This window comes from Camellia sinensis, chromosome 3 (genome assembly GCF_055761805.1).
Source record: "Camellia sinensis isolate YWXY chromosome 3, ASM5576180v1, whole genome shotgun sequence".
NCBI classification, from domain to species: Eukaryota; Viridiplantae; Streptophyta; class Magnoliopsida; order Ericales; family Theaceae; genus Camellia; species Camellia sinensis.
This window is the reverse complement of record NC_138963.1, coordinates 84,921,061-84,944,954: the sequence shown is the minus strand read 5'-3', so window position 1 is coordinate 84,944,954 and position 23,894 is coordinate 84,921,061. Positions and strand designations below refer to the sequence as shown.

The 23,894-nt window shown below is 37.5% G+C and overlaps 2 protein-coding genes across 2 annotated transcripts; one reads left to right on the top strand and one right to left on the bottom strand.

The window, feature by feature from the left end:
- The first annotated feature begins 2,117 nt into the window (after positions 1 to 2,117).
- LOC114299652 (Tetratricopeptide repeat (TPR)-like superfamily protein) lies at positions 2,118 to 11,029 on the top strand. The gene is made up of 4 exons (XM_028244442.2): positions 2,118 to 4,773; positions 8,734 to 8,879; positions 9,008 to 9,046; positions 10,655 to 11,029. The coding sequence occupies exon 1, from the start codon at positions 2,392 to 2,394 to the stop codon at positions 4,201 to 4,203; it is 1,812 nt and encodes a 603-aa protein (XP_028100243.2). The 5' UTR covers positions 2,118 to 2,391; the 3' UTR covers positions 4,204 to 4,773; positions 8,734 to 8,879; positions 9,008 to 9,046; positions 10,655 to 11,029.
- Positions 11,030 to 22,929: 11,900 nt separating this feature from the next.
- LOC145821653 (uncharacterized) lies at positions 22,930 to 23,373 on the bottom strand. The gene has a single exon (XM_082918195.1). The coding sequence runs from the start codon at positions 23,371 to 23,373 to the stop codon at positions 22,930 to 22,932; it is 444 nt and encodes a 147-aa protein (XP_082774321.1).
- Between the last annotated feature and the right edge of the window lie 521 nt (positions 23,374 to 23,894).

The following is a 23,894-nucleotide window of genomic DNA, read 5'->3' as shown; positions in this document are numbered from 1 at the left end:
AGCGTCTGAAGTCACGCTCAGGAGTAAATATGAGGTAATCAGTACTTTTGCAGACCAAGAGGGTCCGCTCGAGCGGCAGAAACCGCGCTCGAGAGGGGAGCCTTGTTTCAGAAATTTTGAAAAGTGGTTTCATGTTTCGTTTTCCATTCTTTTTCATTTCTAAGCACTCTTAGGCATACATTGAGCATTGTAAATGAATCAAGAAGATAAGAAAGAGGCCTAAGAGGAATGTATAAGTTAGGAACGAATTGAATAGCTTGTGACCCAATAATGTGTTATGTATTGTGTAGGGTCAAGCACAAGGGCGAATCCACTAGCAGAACACTGTGAGTAATATTTTAGTAAATATATTTTGAAATATGCTATTTGTCCAATTGCTTACTCCTATTCGAATTCCATAAGTCTGTTAATTTGAATTATGGACAAATATTCGTTATGCCGAATGATTGGGCCAAAGGCCGTCGAATATGAATGATTGGGTCAAAGACCGTCGGACATGAATGATTGGGCCAAAGGCCGTCAGATATGAATGATTAGGCCAAAGGCCGTCGGATATGAATGCTTGGGCCAAAGGCCGTCGGAAATGAACAGATTGGGCCCGAGGCCGTTTGATATGTCTGGATCTGTAGTCACTTGATACACTAAATAGAAACATAAATTGGGCCCAAGACCATCCGATGTATTTATTTCAAATTCCGTTCATGTATCTTCTTTATTTGATATTATTCACTGGGCTTTCGCTCACTCTTATTCATGTGTCTGTAGGTGAGCTAAGAGATGTCCAAACCCAGCCTCAGTGAAGTATGTGAGAGACAGTCAAAGTTTTGAGGAGTCAGTCCTTACGTCTCATGCACGAGACTTGTTTTCGCCCTTTTGTTCTTTTGTTATATTTTTGCTATGTTGGCGAAAACGTTGGATCACCTTTGTATATGAGTTTTGTTTGGCTGACTGCGTAATTGAAAGTTCCTGGATATAGATTAACTCTATGTGTATGTGTGAGTTATTATGAGATACTTTTGGAATGATATTGCTACACCATGTAAGCACAGCTTTATGGACAAAGTTTTAAATTTGCTTTCGTTTCGGCCCCTTAACTCTGTTGAAATATGTTTTATTTGGTTTGAGGCCGTAGGAAATCTCGTGATTACTGGCCGGTTATGTCATTAACCCATAGGGGCGGGTTCGGGTCATGACAGGAATGGTGTAAAAAAAATGAAGCTATGTGACTTGTGGTTTCACGGATGGCCCGTGATATACTAACCGTTCTTATTTCTACAGTTCCTTCGAAAACAACTTTTAGTGCAGGTGGACGGGTGTTGAGTGATTACTGCAGTAATCTTTCACTCCAAATGGTTGAGGCACTAATGATATCTAGAGATCATATTCATGCATTTATAAGAAGACAAAATTATAGTGAAAATGAGCGAATTCAAAATGATTTAGATGACATATCCTCGGACAATATGACTGAAATGTCTGCCTCTTCTAATAATTGATCAACAATTTGTTTTTTACTATTTTATTTATTTATTTTTTTTGTACTAGATTATTGAGATGGAGTATGCCAACTTAGTTGGGATGTACTTGACCTATAGTGATGCAATTGTTCTACCATCATCAATAATCTACACTTATTTTATTTAATAATATAATTTTTTGTAATATTTTATTTCATTTTGAAATAAAAATTATTCATTCAATAAATGTTATATAATTAATTTAATATTGTAATATTGAAAGTTTCATTTATATATATATATATATATATAATTATTCATTTCGAAAGAAAAAAATTAAATAATTGCATACTTTTTTAGTTATAAGTACATAAAAAAAAAAACTATAAGTTATACATAATGAAATTTAAATACCACTATAAAACATAATCAAACAAAACATCTCATTAATCTTAACTAAAATATTATAATATAATTTTTTTTTTATTTTTTATCCTTAATAAATAATCTACATAAATAATATATTTATCTTTCATTTTTTCAACAAAAAAAAGGCTCAACTAGACCCACCCGAGCCCAGGCCTAGGCCCACTAGCGTGACCCTATTATGAATAAGCCTGGCCTCCCACTTTTCAACTCGTAAACCGATCCGGTCCGACCTAGCTTTGGCGGGTCAGGCCATCATTACAGCGCTAGATGCAGAGCATGGGTGGAGATGCTCTACAATCCCACCTCTCTTGATTTATTTTTCGTTTTTTGTGTTTTTTCCCCCCACGTTGACTACGTTCTCACTTGCAAACTCCAGAATTTATATCAAACCAAACCATAAAAAAAAATAAACTCGTTTCCATCCAAGTTTGTAAATTGTAGTGTGTATGTACTAACTAACGGCCATAACTGAAGTTTTGTTTTAGCTTCCTATGTGTATAAATAGATGTGGTTCTTCCCATGGCCAAAGGGCCTAAAATCTCTCCTCTTAGCTTCTAAAGACAGGGACTCCATAGTTAAAATCCACGCTCTCATGGTCGTATCTGGGATCTTCAGCATTGGAACTTCCAATGGCCAACTATTAGCTTCGTATGCTAGAATTGGGGAGCTTGAATTGGCCCGTAAACTGTTCGATAAATTACCCCACAGACGTGTAGATGTTTGGAATGCTATGATCATCGCATATTCACGTAAAAATTTCCCAGTTGAAGTTGTGAATCTTTATCGCGAAATGAATTTGGAAGGAGTTAGACCCGATAGCTCTACTTTTACTCTGGCACTCAAGGCTTGTACCAGCTTGTTGGATTTGGAAATGGGTGGAGAAATTAGATGCCGAGCGGTTGAATGTGGATATGAATATGATATATTTGTTGGGTCTTCTCTTTTGAATTTGTATGCCAAGTGTGGGAAGATGGAAGAAGCAATGGGAGTCTTTGATAAGATGCCAAGAAGAGATCTTGTTTCTTGGACGACAATGATAACAGGTTTTGCTCAGATTGGTCATGCCAGTGAAGCAATTAATGTTTACCGGCTGATGCAAAGGGAAGGAATGGAAGGTGACTGGGTTGTAATGCTAGGATTGGTTCAGGCTTGTGCAAATCTCGGGGACTCAAAGATGGGTCTTTCTGTTCACGGGTATATGATTAGAAGAGATCTTCCTATGGATGTAGTTTTCCAAACCAGCCTAGTGGATGTGTATGCCAAGATTGGACGTTTGGACCTTGCTTCTCGTGTATTTGAGAAAATACGTTACAAAAATGTCATTCCTTGGAGTGCTTTGATTTCTGGATATGCTCAAAATGGTTTTGCTGGAAATGCACTTGAATTGTTCATAGAGATGCAGAGTTTTGGATTTAAACCAGATTTAGTATCACTCGTGAGTGCACTTCTAGCATGTTCTCAAGTTGGATTTTTGAAATTAGGGAGGTCAATACATGGATATATCGTGCGAAAGCTTGATTTTAACAAAGTTTCAGGCACTGCTGTGATTGACATGTATTCAAAATGTGGATCCCTTTCTTGCGCACGAGTCTTGTTTGATCAGATAAGTACTAGGGACTCAATTTCTTGGAATGCAATGATTGCTAGCTATGGAATCCATGGACATGGCAAGGAAGCCCTCTCACTCTTCCTCCAGATGACAAAGACAAACTTGAAACCAGACCATGCAACTTTTGCTTCTCTTCTTTCAGCCTTAAGTCATTCAGGTCTAGTAGAAGAAGGTCGATACTGGTTTGATCTCATGGTTAATGACTTTAAGATCCAACCAAGTGAGAAGCATTATGCTTGTATGGTCGATCTTTTGGCTCGAGCAGGACTGGTAGAAGAAGCTCATGATTTGATAGGTTCCATGACAAATGAACCAGGGATTGCTATTTGGGTTGCTCTCTTAGCAGGTTGCCAAATTCATCGGAAGCTGTTGATAGGTAAGATGGCCGCAAAGAAGGTTCTTGAGTTAAACCCGGATGACCCTGGAATTTATGCTCTGGTTTCGAACTTCTTTGCCACAACAAGGAACTGGGAAGAAGTAGCTGGGGTGAGGAAGGTCATGAAAGAAACAGGGATAAAGAAAGTACCTGGTTACAGTGTTGTGGAAGTGAGTGGGGAGCTCCATGCATTTGTTATGGAGGATAAGAGCCATCCACAATATGAACAAATTGTGAAAATTTTGGAGAAGCTAGAACAATATATGAGGGACATGGGTTATGACCCAATACTGACTTTGTGTTGCACGAGCTTGAAGAGGAAGTCAAAGTGAGGATGCTGTGTAATCACAATGAGAGACTTGCTTTTGGGCTCTAGAACATAGCACCAGGAACTAGTTTAGTGATCATGAAAGACCTTAAGAGTTTGTGGTGGTGCTGCCATGAAGCAACTAAGTTCACCTCAAAAATTGTGAAATGCGTATAGAGAGACGTTGTGTAGTATTTGAAGCAATTTCATCACTTCAAAGATGGAGTTTGCTCATCTGGTGACTATTGGTAACAAAGGCATGCAAAGGATAGTGTTCGCTTTGCTAGGTTTGCATCTCAACTCTCAAACCAAAGGTCTACCATGCAAAAAAACATTGTCACATGCGACAAGCTGATGGCTGAAAGATGGGGTGGATATTGCAACTTCAAAGGAATGTCTTGAAAAGCAGCATAACACCAAGAGAGAATGACTTATAATTTCCTAAGCCTATCTATTAGCATTGGCCCTTTTTCTTTCCATGTGGCCTAGACGCACAGGCTATGCTCTACAAGCAAGGGTTGAGGGACCCTAATACAATCACGTCAATTAAAGGAATGAGTCCAGCAAATGGAGAAGAATATACAACGATGCTCAAGTATGCTCTTTCAATGTGGATTAATTTGTCAATCTTCTCTCCTTTTACCTTTTACTTATGCACTTTACATGTGCATCCTTGAAAATATGAGATTCATGTCAAATAGTTCTTAGAAAACCAAATGGCTCATCCTTATAACAACAGTTGTTTGTTTATGAAGTCTTCGAGGAAGAATTTGTAAGTCTGGCCATAGGGGTTTGGGTTAGAAGTCTTCGAGGAAGAATTCCAAGCATGGATGTATTCTTGCATGAATCTAACTAATTAGATAGATGTTCCCCAGATCATGCTCTTAGTATTTTCTTGTTTTCACCCCAAGTTTCTAATATGCCTTCTGATGATATTTCCAGAATATGATGGATTTCATTCTGCTGTCATGATTGTCTTTAATGGGACCTTTTGCCTATATTGTATTATTTGATCTATGTACCAAAATTGATAACATTTGAGATTATGCAGGAATATACATAAAAGATGTGCTTTTGAGAAATGTGAGCTATTGTGTGTTTTTACTTGTGCTTGAAAGCAACATATATTGACACCATGAGGCAAATCGTAGGTATTTTTCAGTTACAATAAAGTATAGTGAGGATTTAACACACACACGCAAACCCTCCACAGTAAGATAGCACTTTTTTTCATGCAAGCAATTAGTAGCAGTGTTTGAATGAGGCTTGTATAACTTACTCGATATCTGACATCCAACTACGCATATAGATGATTGTCACTTGTTTCATGGAAGCTGATGATATCATTGTGATTGATCAATCACTTTCAAGTTTATCACAAATATACTCGTGACAAATCATGTTATCCATTATATATTGGAAATTGCTAAATTCACAACCTAAAATGGCTATTTCAGCAGTGCATATTATCTTTCATGGCCCCATCACATCATTATTTACTAATTCGAGGGGCATCTAACCAAGAAAAATAAAGCTAAAGAAACATATATAAGGAAAAAAAAAAAAAAAAACTTCGAATCTCATGAACTACCTCATATAATACATGTAAGATAGAAAAACCAAGACAACCTCAACTAATTTAAAAATATTGAAGATAAGTATTGAAAGTCATGTTCCAAAGAAAAAGAAAAAAAAAAAGGTAAGATTTTTTATTTTGAGTAAGTTCAAAATTTTCTACAATATTGGGCAATCCCTCCCCTCCCCAACTCAAATATCTTCCTCCAGTGACAAGGGCTGAACTGTGATGATTTAATTGCAATTATGGAGATGTTTGATCAATGTCACCCCCAACCCAAACTAATTCATTGGAACTTGACTTCTTGGAATTCTGCAAACATTTCTCCTGTATCCTAGAGCTTTGCTTTGAAGGTTTTGGTTGTCCTCTAAGAGTTGGTCATGTTCAAGAAGTAGATAAACAGATTGTTTCTGAAGGTGCAGCAACATGAGCTCCTGTAGAAAGAAATCTCTAATTTAAAGGAGAATTTGAACAAACTTAAGTTGGAGTTCGAAAAGAAGGCTAACCATGACAACCTCAACCAATTTAAGTAGGATTGAAAACCAAGATAAATATTGAAAGTCCTGTTTAAAAAAATACAATAAAATAAAATAATGAAAAGGTAAAATTTCTAAATTCAAGTAAGTTACAAATTTTCAGCAACATTGGGCAATCCCTCACCTCAACAACTCAAATATCTTCCTCCAGTGACAAGGGCTGAATCATGATGATTTCTTGGCAATTATGGAGATGTTTGACCAATGTCAACCCCAACAGAAACTAATTCATCAAAAGTTGAATTCTTCAAACTAATTCACCAAAACTTGACTTCATGGAATTCTGTAAACATTTCTTAAGTTTGATATCCTAAAACTTGGCTCTTAAGATTTTGGTTGTCCTCTATGAGTCAATCATATTCAAGAAGTAAATCAGCAGATTGTTTTCTGGAGTGCAGCAACATGAGCTTCCTCTGTTTCATCCCATCCCGTTTATCCTTATGGACGCCAACTTAAGTTTGTTCAAATTTTCTTTTAAATTAGAGATTTCTTTCTGCGGGAGCTTATTTTCTTGAGCTTTTTTTGTTGAGTCATCTTGAGAGCTTCAACAATAGTGCAGCCAGACGATACCACTTCTTATTTAATAAAGCCCTGTTGCACATTTTTAACATCTAGAGCATTGAATTATTATTATTATTATTTATTGTTTTGGGTGTGATAGGGTTGCAATCACTTTGTTTGGTTTCAAAAAATTAAGTTTTTGTTTTCTGTATTTTTTTATTTTTAGTTAAAAATTTTAATATTTTAATAAATATTTTTTTACTTTCTAAATGCACATAACTCAGATGCACCTAAAAAGTAAAATATTTGTGAATTTTTAAAAATTTTTTTATTAAATACAAAAAATACAAAATAATAATAATAATAATAATAATAATAATAATAATAATAATAATAATAATAATAATAATACAAAAATTTAGTACATTTGCGTATTCTTGCATATTTATTGAATTTAAAAAAAAAATCACAAATATTGTACTTTTTAGGTGCATCTAGAAAGTAAAAAGTTTACTTAAAATATTAATAAAATTCACTAAAAACAAAAAAATACGAAAAATAAAAAACTCAATTTTCAAAAAATCAATCAAAACCAAGCAAGGTGAATTGTGTTATGTGATTATCCAAGCAATGGATTTAGAATTTTCTAATCATCTTTAATGGAGTTCCTTTTGATGTGGTAGCACAAGTGGACTTCGGGGTTGAACTGTATAGATATTACTCTTCATCATAATGGTAATGTGGTCAACAATATTAGTACCAACTATAAGTTCAGTTTCCGGAAAAGATAGGAATGCAATAAGTTTTTATCGGTTTATTTTTGTTTTTAGAATTAAATGATTTTTATTACATAATAAACTGAAATATTTTAATTTCGCATTGAGTGAAAATTTTACTTTTGTATTTGTGGAGGGATTTTCAAAGAAGTACTAACGATGGTTTTGAACTAAGCCCTTTAAATAAATTACAAAACATTGTGTTATTCAGCTTTAGGTAAATTTGCAGTAACTGCATAGGCCAACATGATCACCTCTTTTTGGACATCAATATAGATTACCCTTTAATCATGGTCATCACTCTTTTTGGCCATGTTTATATTTTTATGTAATTTGGCCATGAAAGTTGATTTTAATTTAGACCCCTCTCTTATATAGGTTTTTATCATATATTTAATAGGTTGAGGCCTGTGCATGTGTTGGGTCCATTCACTAGTGTGAGTGTATTTTGATACATGATATTCTATTGGGTGGCAATGGCATTGTGTAAAAATGTTAGGAGTATGATGCAGTGGGCAGTTTTTGTGCTTTAATTTAGTTATTAATCATTTTGGAGACCCACTTGACAGCTTCAATGTTCACTTGTTTTCTTTTGAAATACTGGAATTTTGACTGCAGCAAGATATATATAAAAATAAATAAAAAAATAGGGTGCAATAGTTCTGCTCTTATACTTGTGTTAGATACAAGACAAGTTAATCTTTTTGGTATAAAAATGTTAGTAACCCCTTCCCCAATTTTCTTTTTGAATATTTAATAAAACCTTCTTCGAGTGAAAAGGATATTTGATTTGCCTTACTTCCAGAGAGATTGCTACAACTCATTTGCCAATAGAAAAGACTGCTCATTCCCATAAATTCCCCACTTCTATCCACCTTTCATCATGATTTTCTTTCAAAGAAAAATCACTTTGAACGTGCTCCTAGTTTCAATTATGAACATTATTTCTTCTTCTTCTTCTTCTTCTTTTTTTTTTTTTTGGTGGGCATTATGATAAATCAAGAACTAAGAAAATTAGGCAATTTGTTTAAAGCTTCATAGATACTTCTGAGTTTTGACCAGTGAGAAACTTTGCCGCCCACTATGTGACATGGGATTTTTTTTCCTTCTCTGTATTAGATTCTTCTTCTTTGATCAATTTGTTTCACTTTGTTTATGTGTTTCAGGTATTTATAGCAACAGCAATTGGTGGCTATTGGATGGTTCTCAAAGTCGTTTAGTTTGGCTAGTTTTTAGGAAACAATTTTGATTTGAAGTATTCCTCTATTTCCATGATCAGTTTAGGCTGTCAGACCTGTCCTTACAATTCTAGGTTCTACTTCTGCAACATTTGAAAAACAGTAAATGGTTGTTAGATGGTTGATTTTTAGTTTTATAGCTTCTTCCAAGAATAATGATGGTAGCCTCTTATCAATTATTTATTATTGGTTTTGTGTGCAGATATCAATTTATTGTGTCATGGATAAGCCTTATTTTCAGGTAGATTCTTGAAATTGTGAGTCCTTAACTAAGTTATTTATTTTTGTAATGTTGTATAACTATAATGAATGTGTGTATATAGAGATGATAGGTCTTCGACCTCCTAGTGGGTATCTATTCTTAGCACTAAAAGGAACAGGTTTTTATATAGATATTGATGTAATAGTTAGATTTGGCTTGGGTATATGCAATATGATGTCGGTTTGGGTTATGTTGTGGCTGCAATTTTTTGGATTGGTTTGAGCAAAGTGTTTGTTTTATTGTCAAATAATATGCAAGAGGGAAAGTACTAAAAGGATACTGGATAATATAGATTTAATTGGTAGTGTTATTGTTGGGAATTCACTGATAATAGATTTGTAACAACGATCTGGAGGGTAGCATGAATTATGCCTAGATAGTATGACTAACATAGATTGCTCCCCCCTTATTTATCTGCTTTTTTTTTTTTTCTTAAATAAATTTTGTGGAGTTTGTTCGGATGTGAAGTATATGTACTTTGGTCGGTTTAGCTTTCGTTTTGTCTTTCTTCTTTATTTCCTATGGGGTCAACCTCTAAATCTTGCAAGGGTAAGATACTCACATAAATCTGTTTTGTATTAATCACTTTTACATATAGACCAGTACACACAAGGATACCATAGCGTAGATCAAAATCGATTATCTGGGAACTAAAATGGGACCTAGGAGAATAAAAACTCAAAACTCAAATGCATGCTTACATCTTGTTTGGGGAGGTCCGTAGACATGGGTCATCCACTAGTATATACAAGTGTGTGTATGTGTGAGGGATGTGTATATATATTTCTCTTTAGTAATATAATTGACATGTGTACCAATATTTTTTTGCATATTTTTTCTTAGCAGAAGATAAGTTATATACATAATTCTTGCATATATCTAAATAAATCAACTCGTAAACAAGCATTTTTGTCACAAAATTGGTATATAGAGTTCACATGTCATTTTTTTGTACTGAGTTCATAACAGAAAGTTGAGATTGATACAAATCAGAGGATTATAGGGTAAAATGTAGCAAGTTCTAGTTGAGGGGTGAAGTACCAATCATCTATAATTGAGGGGGTAAAGTATTGTGCAATAATTTATTGTAAATCTGCACCATTTGTTTTTTAATTATTATTATTATATATTTTTTTTAGATTGTTTATTTTCTCTGCCTTTTATGTTTTAATGTATACTTGTTGGATAACATTTTTTTTCATGCTTTAATGGTTTGGTGTTGAATGCCATACTATGTATATAAAGTTTTCTTGGTAAATATAATTGTTTTTCTTAAATATATTATATATAGCGATAAATCCAAAATGGTACACTGGTATGTGCTGGTACTGATATGTACCATACCAATAGAAAAAATGATATGTTGGCCGGTATGGGATTAACAACTTTGCTCATAAGTTAAACAGTGAGATCGACCTCTTAAAATAGTAGGTGTTATTATTTTAATCAATAATAATAAAGTATTTTGTTAATGTAAGAGAGTGAACAAATTAAATTCAAAGAAGGTACACCTTATTACCAGCTCTCTAAATATATTTGTTTGTTTACATGTTTTTATTGCTTATTCTCTCCTTGGTTGGATTGTAGACATGGGAGCAACCAAACAGGTAGCTAGAGATCGGGCTGAATTTGTAGATTATCGTCGGATACCGGTTGGTAAGAATTTTGTAATAATGGGAAATGGAGCTCAAGAAGAAGACTTAGGAGTTGGTACCTTTCAGCTCAAGTTGCATACTGGGCGCAACTTGCTCTTTCATGATGTGTTTCATGCACCCACTATTTGATATAATCTGCTTTCAGTTTTAGCACTTTTGAAGTTAGGTTTTTCTTTCCATTTTGAGGATATTAGTTTTGTCAATTTATCTTGGTAGAACGTTTTATGGTCATGGTAGTTTGAGGGATGATTTCTTTATGTTAGATTTAGAATCAGAATTGAATAATAATTCCCTTATTTGTGTTGCATCTTCTTTTTCTTCTGATAATTATCTAATTCCATTAAATGACATGCAAGACTAGGCCATATAGGACAAGAAAGAATGGCTAGATTGGCTAGAGAAGAGCAACTGGGCTCTCTCGCCAAAGTTATCCTACCAATATATGAGTCTTGTTTAGCTAGAAAGGCATGTAGAAAGCCTTTTGGTAAGGCTTCTAGAGCTACTTATCCGTTAGAGTTAGTCCATTCCAACAATTGTGGACCAATGAATGTCAAGGCACGACATGACGCATCCTATTTTATAACATTTATAGATGATTTCTCGCGTTTTGGCTCAGTATTTCTATTAGCTTACCGCTCTGACCCATGACTAGCAATCCAAGTTAAGACACGACACAACCCAACCACACAAGCCAAAACAATTAACAACACATTCTTGTAAACAAAGATATTTTATGATATCCTTGAAAAAACCTTGCTTTTGTATATAAAATCCTCCAAAATATGTTCAAACTTGCACTGCCTACAATCAAAATACATTTTCGATTTTTTTCGCAAGGCTTAAAAGTTTTGTAAATATTTTTCGAAAACAAAAAGTATTACTCATAACACAAACATCCACATTCTCATGATTTGTTAGATTCATTTTTAAATTTTTTTTTTTATAGGTTGGATGAGCTACATATTGTAATCCCTCATTACAACTTAGATTAAATTTACAACATTCTCAGTTTGATAATGCCATCTAAGGCCACAACACAAGGAAAAATTCATTTTCCAAATTATTTGCCACATACCAACTGAAGAATCTCAACTGACACCCAACAACACCCATCACTCTTATAATGAGGCCACAACACATACACAACATTTTTATAATGACAATTAATAGAAATAACAACTGTGCTAATAATACAATAAAGCACAAAGAAAATTCACAATCTCTTAGCAGTCTCATCCCATCACAATCACCAATCACTAACTGGAGCAAAAGCGCCTAAGAAAACTAAGGCTCCAACATGTGATCCCAACACGGTTACTAGGGCTGAGCAAGGAATCCGTGAAATCCGTAATCCGATTCAATCTAGTCCAATCCAGTAGGTTTGGATTGGTTTTTTGAATTCGTGGTTTGGTTCCAGATTGAAAAATTAAAAATCCGTAGTTCACGGATTGGTTTCGAATTGAACCCCACGGTTTCGGATTGGAACCGATCCGGATCGTATACAAATAGTCTATATTTTTATTATACACCCTCTTCCATAGTATCTTCTCTTATTTCATATAAAACTTCAATCCAAACATAAACTCGCATAGTATCTTCTTTTATTACTTTTGTTTGCTAGTTTTTAGCGTTAATTTGTAATGGTCTAAATATTTATGGTGAAACTAGTTTTCTTATGATTGTTTAAATTCTAGAACAACATGTCGCTATTATGAAAAGACATGTTGCTATTATGAAACTAATATGGTGTTATATTTATATTTTTATGAAATTAAAGTGTTATATATATTTTTTTGTTATTTAATTATGTAAATCCGTGGTCCTAAGCCGATCCAATCCGTGTTTAAATGGATTGATTCGGATTGGTACCACGCTTTAAATGGATTAGATTGGTTCCAATTTTTTAGGAACCGTAGATAACGGATTAGTCCTGGTTTTACCCCAATCCGGTCCAATCAGGACCATGCTCACCCCTACCGGTTACCACAAGCTCACATTCGCAAACATGAGACTCAATGCTCACTAGTCCTCTAAGGCACTTACAACCTTACAACTCTCATACTCAATTCCAAGCTATCCCCAAGGTGACTATTTGTCAACCAAACTCCGATATCACTCAACAAAAACATCGCTCTATGAGTAAACCACACTCCACTACATAAGTTGACTAACTCTTTCAAATTAGCACAAGGCCCTTTCCTAAGAGAAGAACAAAGCCGTAAGGGTATGCCCAAAGCAGACAATATTGTGTTAGCATATTATATTAGCCGAAAGTGTTAGCATATTATATTAGCCGAAATTCAGTAGGGTCTGTAATCATTTTATGCCCTCAGGGATCATCTTGTAATTGTTTTCTTTGTAAACCCTAATCTTCATTTATAAATAAGGGGTGATCTTCTATCATACCCTAAGCTGGTTACCCATGCTTCATGGTATCAGAGCTACACCTCTAGGGTTAGGGTTCAAAACGTACCTATTTGGATCATCTGCTGGGTCGATCGTCAGTCACTGTTGTCACGCCGCTTCATCTTCATCAGCCGATTGGATCATCTGCTTCGTCTTCGTTCTTCTCCTCTGCTCGTCGATCTCCTCAGCTCCTCAGCTCGTCGTCGTCTTCTCCTCAGCTCGTCGATCTCCTCCAGACGTTCGTCACTCGTCTTCCTCGCCCTCATCGTCCTCAGCACTCGTCGTCCTCAACTTCGTCACTCGTCGGCACTCGTCGTCCTCACTGTGGTATGATCTCAGACCTAGTGTATATATAAATATATATATATATATATATATACTAATATATATATAAAACTAGCCTGATATATATATATATATATATAAATCCATGTAGATATCTTGATATATACATAAATAAAAATAAAAATAAAAAATGGTTTCTTAAATTTAGTTATATCTTTATAGTGGTCATTCTGCCTATTATATCACTACCACCTTCCAGGTTTGTGATTGCTACTAGTTTTGTTGCGGGTTCGGTAGTATCGTATCCATGACAGATTCCACCAGTGTGTCCCCTTCTTCTCAAACACCAAAGAGTGAAAGTCCCATTCTACCTACTACCATGACTGAGAACCACAACCCTAGTTTGAAAATCACCACCTCTCTATTTAATGGTCAAAACTACCTAGCATGGTCTCAAAGTTTGACTATGTTTTTGAAGAGCCGAGGGAAGATGGGATATGTTGATGGCAGGATACAGGCACCTAGTACCACTGACTCAGGTTATGACCAATGGGAGATTACCAACTCTTTAATTATGAGTTGGCTTATCCATTCGATGGTTCCAGAACTTGGTGAGGGCTACTTGTCTATGGAGACTGCCCAGGACGTTTGGGAGGCTGTGGCTGTTACCTATTCCCGCAAAGGGAATTTTTCACAGGCATTTGAGTTGCGGCGCTCTATTGAGAGCTCACTTCAGGAGGAGCAGACTGTTCTTCAATACTTCACTTTCCTCACCAACGGCTGGAAACGCCTTGACCACCTGGAAGACTATAAGCCCGTTTGCCCTACTGATTCTGTCGGGTACAAGAAGTTCATCTCACGGGAACGGGTCTTTAAATTTTTGGCCGGCCTAAATATGGAGTATGATCCAGTTAGGGGTCGAGTTCTGAGTATGGATATTCTTCCTTCACTTCAGGAGGCATTTTCTTATGTACAAAATGAGGAGAGTCGCCGGTCTGCTATGATGTCCCCTGTCTCTACTGACCGTTCCGCATTACTGTCTACTCCTCGAGATGGCCTCAGCCTGCCTCATCCGTCTGCTGCTAAGGAGTCTGTATTCTGTGATTATTGCAAGAAGCCGCGGCATACTCGTGAGACATGTTGGAAGCTTCATGGGACTCCATCCGGGGGTCACGGTGATCGGTCTGGTTCTCGAGGAGGTCGGTCAGGTCAATCTAGGGGCCGTAGTTCCTATTCCCGGGCTCATCAGTCTAGTGCCGTTGATACCCTTGATTCTAATTCTGCTTCTGTTACCCAAGCTTCTGATACTGAGCTGGAGGATGCTTTGCGCCAATTGTTGGACCGCCGATCTTCTACTGCTCTCAGTACCGCTTCCTCGTCCTTTGCCCGCTCAGGTAACTTAGCATCTTCTCCTTGTGCTTTCCTGTGTCAACCATCTTTGCCTTGGATTATTGATTCTGGTGCCTCAGATCATATGTCTGGCTCCTCTGATCTTTTCTCTGTCTATAAGCCCTCTTCAGGTCAGGACAAAGTTAGGATTGCCGATGGAACTGTTTCTTCCATTTCTGGAAAAGGTTTAGTCCAAGTCACTCCTACCATACATCTATCTTCTGTTCTCCATGTTCCCAAGTTTTCTGTTAATCTGTTATCCTTAAGTCGTCTTACCCAGGATTTGAATTGTCGTGTGACATTTTTTCCTGATCATTGTCTTTTTCAGGACCTTGTCACGGGGAGGACGATTGGCAGTGGTAGTGCAGAAAATGGTCTCTACTTCCTAGATCAACCGGACAAACTTGCTTATTCTACCACCACGTCTTCTACTACCCCCGCTGATGTATGGATGTGGCATCGGCGTCTTGGGCATCCCTCATTTCATTTACTTAAGCATTTATTTCCTTCTAATTTCGCAAATCATCATGTGTCTGACTTTCTTTGTGAATCTTGTCAACTTGGAAAACAACATAGAGCGTCTTTTGCTCCCAGTTTGAATAAAAGCTTAGTTCCTTTTTCATTAATACATTCTGATGTTTGGGGCCCCTCTCGTGTTCTGTCTGTGAAAGGTCATCGCTGGTTTGTTACATTTATTGATGATTTTTCTCGTGCTACTTGGGTGTATCTCATGAAAGAGAAGAGTGAGGTTTTCTCTGTGTTTCGCACTTTTCATAAGATGATTTGTACTCAGTTTAGGGCCACTATCAAAATATTTCGTTCTGATAATGGTGGGGAATACATAGATTCTGGGTTAGGACAATATTTCTCTACTCATGGCATTATCCATCAGACCTCTTGCACCAATACCCCTCAACAAAATGGGGTGGCCGAACGCAAGAATCGGCATCTTCTTGACATGGCTCGGTGCATGTGTTTTTTTATGAATGTGCCTCGACTCTATTGGGGCGATGCTGTTCTCACCGCTGCCCATCTTATTAATCGTCTCCCTACCCAGGTCTTGGACAAACAGGCTCCGCTTCACGTCCTCCTCGGTTCTCAATCCTTATTTTCTATTCCTCCCAAAATCTTTGGTTGTGTCTGTTTTGTCCATAATCACTCTCCCTCTCGTGGTAAGTTGGACCCTCGCTCTCTCAAGTGTGTTTTCCTTGGTTACTCTCCTACTCAAAAGGGGTATAAATGTTACCACCCTTCTTCTCGTAAGTGGTTTGTGTCCATGGATGTCACTTCTTTGAGTCCCAATCCTATTTCTTGTCCTCATCGGTGTCACCGTCCTCATTTCCGGGGGAGCCTTGGTGTGAAGTGAGTCCTGTGCCTCCTATGGTAGAACCAGTTGCTTTTGCACCACCCTCTCCTACTGTGCTTCCTATGGTAGAACCAGTTGCTCTTGCACCACCCTCTACTACTGTACTTCCTATGGTGGAACCAGTTGTTCTTGCACCCCCCTCTTTTACTGGAACTATAGAACCCACTGTCACCAAGAATAAGGACGGGAATGTTTATGTCCGGGACATAGACAGAAAACAAGTTTACTGGATACACAGGACCGTTTCTGCTACTCCACTGCCATCTCCTGCTTCTGATGAGAGTCTAGGTAACTTTGAATCTCGTGAGTCCATTGATCTTGATGTTCCTATTGCCAAGAGGAAGGGTGTGAGATCTTGTACTCAACATCCTATCTCACAGTTTGTATCATACTCTCATTTGTCATCCTCATATAGAGCGTTTGTGTCCAATATTTCCTCTGTTAGCATTCCTAACCATTTTCAGGATGCTCTTGCTACCTCTGAGTGGAAACTAGCCATGATTGAGGAAATGAAAGCACTTAGGAAGAATGGCACTTGGGAATTGACTGAGTTACCTACGGGCAAACGACCTGTGGGATGTAAATGGGTATATACTGTGAAACACAAAGCAGATGGATCTATTGAGCGTTACAAAGCAAGACTTGTGGCAAAAGGGTTTACTCAGACATATGGCATTGATTATCAGGAGACCTTCGCACCCGCGGCTAAAATGAATTCAGTCAGAGTACTTCTCTCTCTAGCAGCTAATCTAGATTGGCCGCTTTATCAGTTTGATGTCAAGAATGCTTTTCTCCATGGTGACCTCGAAGAAGAAGTATATATGGACATTCCTCCGGGTTTTGAGGATCATCAAACAGAAGGCAAAGTATGCAAACTTCGGAAGTCATTATATGGTCTTAAACAGTCTCCAAGGGCTTGGTTTGAGAGATTCACTCAGGCTATGTTTAAATATGGCTTCAAACAAAGTCAGGCAGATCACACATTGTTTGTGAAACATTCCTCACGCGGTAAGACTACAGCACTTATTGTTTATGTAGATGACATAGTTCTTACAGGCAATGATAGTGGGGAAATACCTCTATTGAAGAAATATTTAGCCAAAGAGTTTGAAATCAAAGACTTGGGAAGCTTGAAGTATTTTCTGGAAATTGAAGTTGCTCGCTCTAAGGATGGGATATTTATCTCATAGAGAAAATATGTGCTTGACCTGTTGAAGGAAACTGGGATGCTTGGCTGCAAGGCATGTGCCACTCCACTGGAACCAAATCAGAAATTGGGGGATGATGAAGGAGGAGAAGTTGTGGATAGGGGGAGCTATCAACGATTAGTGGGTAAGCTCATTTACCTATCTCACTCCCGTCCTGATATTGCTGTTGCTGTCAGTGTAGTTAGTCAGTTTATGCATGCTCCTCGTCAGATTCACTTTGAGGCTGTCATGAGAATCTTGAGGTATTTGAAGTCTGCTCCTGGTAAGGGTCTGTATTTTTCAAAGTATGATCATCTTCGTGTAGAAGCCTATACAGACGCTGACTGAGCTGGGTCAGTAACTGATAGGAGATCAACTTCAGGGTATTGCACATTTGTTGGCGGCAACCTAGTTACTTGGAGGAGTAAGAAACAGAATGTGGTTGCCAGGTCAAGTGCAGAAGCTGAGTTTAGAGCTATGGCACAAGGTGTGTGTGAACTTTTATGGATCAAATTATTGTTAAGTGATCTAGGTATTGATCAGACGGACTCCATGCGGTTATACTGTGATAATAAGGCAGCCATCAACATCGCTCACAATCCCGTTCAACATGACAGGACAAAACATGTTGAGATTGATCGCCACTTCATTAAAGAAAAACTCACTAGTGGTACCATTTGTACTCCTTTTGTCCAGTCTGGTGAACAACTTGCTGACATTCTCACCAAGGGAATTGGGAATAAACCATTTCATGACATATTAGGCAAGCTGGGCATGAGAGATATCTTCGCACCAACTTGAGGGGGAGTGTTAGCATATTATATTAGCCGAAAGTGTTAGCATATTATATTAGCCGAAAGTCAGTAGGGTCTGTAATCATTTTATGCCCTCAGGGATCATCTTGTAATTTTTTTCTTTGTAAACCCTAATCTTCATTTATAAATAAGGGGTGATCTTTTATCATACCCTAAGCTGGTTACCCAAGCTTCATATTGTTCTAATGGGGGGGCTGGCTACTTCATTTGACGTCATCTGTGGGAACTCCCTTCTTAGGAAGCCAATCAATTGGGGACCTATGTGGGAACCCAATGGTTGTCCATCCCATATAGACCCGTGAGGAAACCACACTCCGCTATATAAGTTGACTAACTTCTTCAAATTAGCACAAGGCCTTTTCCTAAGGGAAGAACAAATATGTAGGAGCCCAATTGGTGTTCTTCCCACATCGCTCCGTGAGTAAACAACACTCCACTGTCTATCCCACATAGACCCATGAGTAAACCACACTCCACTACATAAGTTGACTAACTCCTTCAAATTAGCACAAGGCCTTTTTCTAAGGGATGAACAAATATATGGAAGCCCAATGGGTGTCCATCCCACATCGCTTTAGGGAAGAACAAATATGTGGAAGCCCACTGGGTGTCCATCCCACATCACTCCGTGAGTAAACCACACTCCACTACAGTAGTTGACTAACTCTTTCAAATTAGTACAAGGCCTTTTCCTAAGAGAAGAACAAAACCGTGAAGGTATGTCCAAAGCGGACAATATTGTGCTAATGAGGGGTTGATTGCTTCATTTGGTGTCGTCTGTGGGAACTCCCTTCTCAGGAAACCAGTCAACCAGGGACCTATGTAGGAGCCCAATGGGTGTCCATCTCACATCGCTTCGTGAGTAAACCACACTCCACTACATAAGTTGACTAACTCCTTCAAATTAGCACAAAGCCTTTCCTAAGGGAAGAACAAAGCCGCGAGAGTACGCCCAAAGCGGAGAATATTGTGCTAATGGGGGGTTAGCTGCTTCAATACTCACTTTGAAAATTCAAGTTTATGAAGTTTTTAGGAAATCAAAGTTTTTTGAATTTTTAAAAAATTATTTTAGTTGAAAAATTAAAATGACATAGAAATGATGTATTTCTGAATTCTTCTATTAATCCTTAAATTTGCTACATTTCCATCAACATCATCACCATGATGTCCTTTAGGAGTGTAAATTTGTCCACACACTTGATGAGTGTATGAATATTACATTTGATGAATATTGGTTATTTTTGGTGGAAAAAGTGGGACCATCTCATTGATGAACCAATAGGAGAGTCTGTAATGCTCACATGAACAAATGTATACTTGGCCTTCAGGATGGTTGACACCTAATTACCCTTGCCACGCTCTCATGGTCATCCCACTTCTACTTAGTTTTTTGGTACATAGTTAGTCGTAATATGTGGAGGAGAAATATTGTTTGCAACAAAAACTAAACCTTAAATTGTATGTGGATTATAAATTTAAATAGAACTTTAAAAAAGAAAAAGGTGAGAGAAATGCTCCTCAGCTAGCTCTAGCCTATATTTATAACCACATATAAAAAGAACGAAAACATTTGACGAATCTAACGCATATAAATTCCAATATAACCTCGGGCTGCAGATAGAATAACATCTGAACTGAGGTATATCATTTGTAGCTATCGGCACTGCTTGAAGAACAGCTGAGAGGTATACGTGTGCTATGTTTGGGTGGGATAGTAAACAACAAGTAATTGGGAGAGAATTGTTCTCGATTTTATGTTTTTAGAATGATAAACAAGTACACTATTTATACAACGCACTAAATCAGGAACTAAATAATCATACAACTAGCTATCATAGAATTAATTCTCCTTATTTACAGAGTTGACATACAGCTAGGTAATTCCTAGAGATCAACAATAAATCTCAGCTGAATATTCTCCTTTCCAACACTCCTCCTCAAGCTGGTTTGAAGATATCTTCCACAGCCCACTTACTTGTCAATTTCTCAAATTGTTTTTTGGACAGTCCCTTTGTAAGAACATCTGCAATATGTTCTTCAATTGGTACATAGGTCATGCAAATCTGCCCATTCTCTATATTCTCCTTGATGAAGTTCTTGTCTACCATAACGTGCTTGGTTCTGTCACGAAGAACAGGGTTATGTGCTATTGAGATTGCTGCTTTGTTATCACAGTATGCCTTTATTAGAGAGGGACTTGAGACCTTAAGTTCATCTAAGACTCTCTTAGTTCATAACACCTCACAAATTTCGTGGGCAACTGATCTAAATTCGGCTGCAACATTGCTTCTTGCCACTACATTTTGCTTTTTACTACACCAAGTAACAAGGTTTTCTCCAACAAAAGTACAGTAGCCAGAGGTTGACCTTCTGTCGCCCAGCCCAGTTAGCATTTGTGTATACTTCAATTTGTAGGTGACCATGTTTTCCAAACAGCAGGCCCTTCCTTGGTGATCCCTTTAAGTACTTTAAGATTTTGTACACTGCCTTGAAGTGTGTTGGACCTGGTGAGTGCATAAATTGGCTTACCATGCTCACTGCAAAAGCTATATTTGGGCGAGTACGCAATAGATAAATCAGTCTACTAACTAGCCTCTAAAATTGTTCCCTGTTCTTTACATCTTCGGGTTTAGCAGATTAGAGCGTCAAATTAGGTTCAATTGGTGTCTCTGTTGCCTTACAACCGAGTAGACCTGTCTCTTCAAGAAGATCCAACACATATTTTTGTTGAGACATAATGATGCCCTTTTTAGACCTGGCAAACTTTATTCGAAGAAAATGTTTTAAGACTCCCAAGTCCTTGATCTCAAAGTCATCAGCAAGGACTATCTTAATACTTTTGAGCTCAACATGATCGTCACCCATTAATACTATATCATCAACATAAACAATTGAAATAGCTATCTTTCCTTATGTTAAGTGCTTATAGAACATAGTGTGATCTGCCTGACTTTGTGTATATCCCTAGGCCTTTACGGGTTTCCCAAATCGCTTAAACCATACTACAGGAGATTATTTGAGGCCATACAGGGATTTTCTTAGTCTACACACTTTCCCTTTACCAAGGTGTTCTTCAAATCCCGGTGGTAGGCTCATAAAGACTTCCTCTTCCAAATCCCCGTTTAAGAATTTGTTTTTTTACATATAGCTGGTGTAAGGGGCCAGTTAAGACTAACGACTAAGGATAGTAAAACACAAATTGAATTAATCTTTGTGACTGGAGCAAAAGTTTCTTGGTAATCAATTCCGTATGTTTGTGTAAAACCTTTTGCCACTAAACGCACCTTGTACCTTTCTATACTTCCATCAGCTTTACACTTAACCGTAAACACCCATTTGCATCCTACTATTTTCTTGTCCCTCGGCAAGTTAACAATTTCCCAAGTCTCATTCTTTTTCAAACCATTCATTTATTCCAAAATTGCTAATTTCCAATCCGGATTATCCAGGGCTTCCTGAATGGTTCTCGGGATAAATAGGTGGGAGATTTTTGAGGTAAAAGCTTTATGAGACTTAAAAAGCTAATGGTAAGACACACATTTAGCAATAAGATGTTCTATACAGGTTCGAACTCCCTTTATAAGTGCTATAGATACATCAAGATCGGAAGCAGTAAGAGTGGAATTTGACAAAGAAGGATTAGAGTTACCTTTGAGTAATAGATGGATCATCGCTTGGAGACAGTGATCTGTTTTGTGCTAGAGTTGTGGGCAAGTGTTTACTTGTTTGATGGGTACCCCTTCAAGTGTAAACACGAAGCTTTGAGGTAGGATTGATGAGATCCTGCCTTAGTATTTCTCTTCATGTTTGTTCGTCATCTAAGTTCGGCAATGGCAGGCTAGTATTTCCCTTGTTTTCATTATTGTGACTACCAATTCCCTGACTACTAGATGTGGAAGGATCAAGAATAGGAACTGGAAAGCTTGAGCTTGTTTATTACGGAGGAAGTTGTCATCAAAATAATAGAGACCGTCCATCATTCTAGCACTGCTAATCATCATCCCCGTGCTCAGATGCTAAAAATCACAGTGGGAATCACAAAAGATAACGCGACAATTAGAATCTTTAGAGAGTTGACTCATAGATAAGAGATTACAAGCAAGATTAGGGACATGAGGGACAAATTTTAGGGTGATTTTGTTAGAAAGTTTGATAGAACCTTTCCCTGCAATTGATGAAAGATTTCCATCTACAATTCTAACTTTTTTATGACTAGAACAAGGGGAATAAGAATGAAATACATGAGAGAGATTTGCCATATGATCAGATGCACCTGAATCAATGATCCAAGGTGTAAGACTAGAATGACAAGAGAAAGCACTAGAGTTGCTACCTATTTGAGCTAGAGAAACACTAGGAATACTAGAGTCTGGATTGGATTTCAACAGCTTCAGAAGATAAACCATCTACTCTTTACTGAAGGCACCAACATAAGCCTCATTTGCACTAGCAGGTCAGTCTCCAGGCTTGTTGCTTTACCAATTGGAAGGTTTGCCTTAAATCTTCTAGCATGTCTCTCATGTATGGTGGGGTTTGTTGCAGACATCACACCAAATTCGAGGCTTGTCCTCGGCTCTACGCTGGCTATTAGAAGTTCAGCTCACATTTGCATCAACAGCAACTAGGGTAGAATTTTTAATTGGTACCCAGCCTCCCTTAGTCCTAGCATAACACTTTGACGACTCTCCTTCCTCCAAACTTCAGCAAATACCTTTCCAAGTGAAAGAAGAGGACTGCAACCAATGACCCATTCCCTTACTTAATCAAATTCTAAGTTCAAGCCAATGAGAAATTTGTAGATACGATCGTTTTCCACTGTCTTCTTGTAGTCATTGCAATCAGCTGGAGATTTCCATTCATAATCATTGAAAATATCCAAATCTTGCCATAGCCCAGTCAAAGTATTAAAGTATTTGATGACATTGTCTCTTCTTTGTTGAATTTCTCCAAGTTGTAATTGCAGTTTGTACATTCGGGATTGATTGCCAAGGTCAGAATACATCTCGTGAATACTAGGCCCGAGTTTGTTGGCAGTTGTATAGCACATATAGTTAGAGACAATGTCTTCATCCATGGAATTAACAAGCCAGGCCATAACCATAGAGTTTTCTACATCCCAAGTGGCATAAGTCGTATCCTTCAAATTAGGCGCTTTTGTATCACCAGTCAGGTACCCAATCTTTCCTCGCCCTCGAATATACATACGCACTAATTGAGACTAGCGCAAAAAATTGTCATTAAGGCGTATAATGGTTATATGAACAGAGTGCGAGTCAGAATTAAGACCAAGATTTTCAGTAGACTTGGATCCAGACATCATGAGTGGCGAAGGTTTCAATTACAAGGAATAAATCACAATAATTATTTGTTTGTGAATACAGAAAAGAGTCGGAAATAAAGTTCTTGCTCTAATACCAAGTAAACAACAAGGAATTGGGAGAGAATTGTTCTCAATTTTATATTTTTAGAATGATAAACAAGTACACTATTTATACAAGGCACTAAATCAGGAACTAAATAATCATACAGCTATCACATAGCTAGCTGTCATATAACTAATTTTTCTTATTTATAGAGTTGACATGCAACTAGGCAATCCCTAGAGATCAGCAATAAATCTCAGCTGAATATTCTCCTTTCCAACATTTTTTCATGTGCCAGGTGCAGCAAACTCGAGATTACACCTGTGCTTCAGGTGTCATTCTCCATTTGCACCATTTGGTG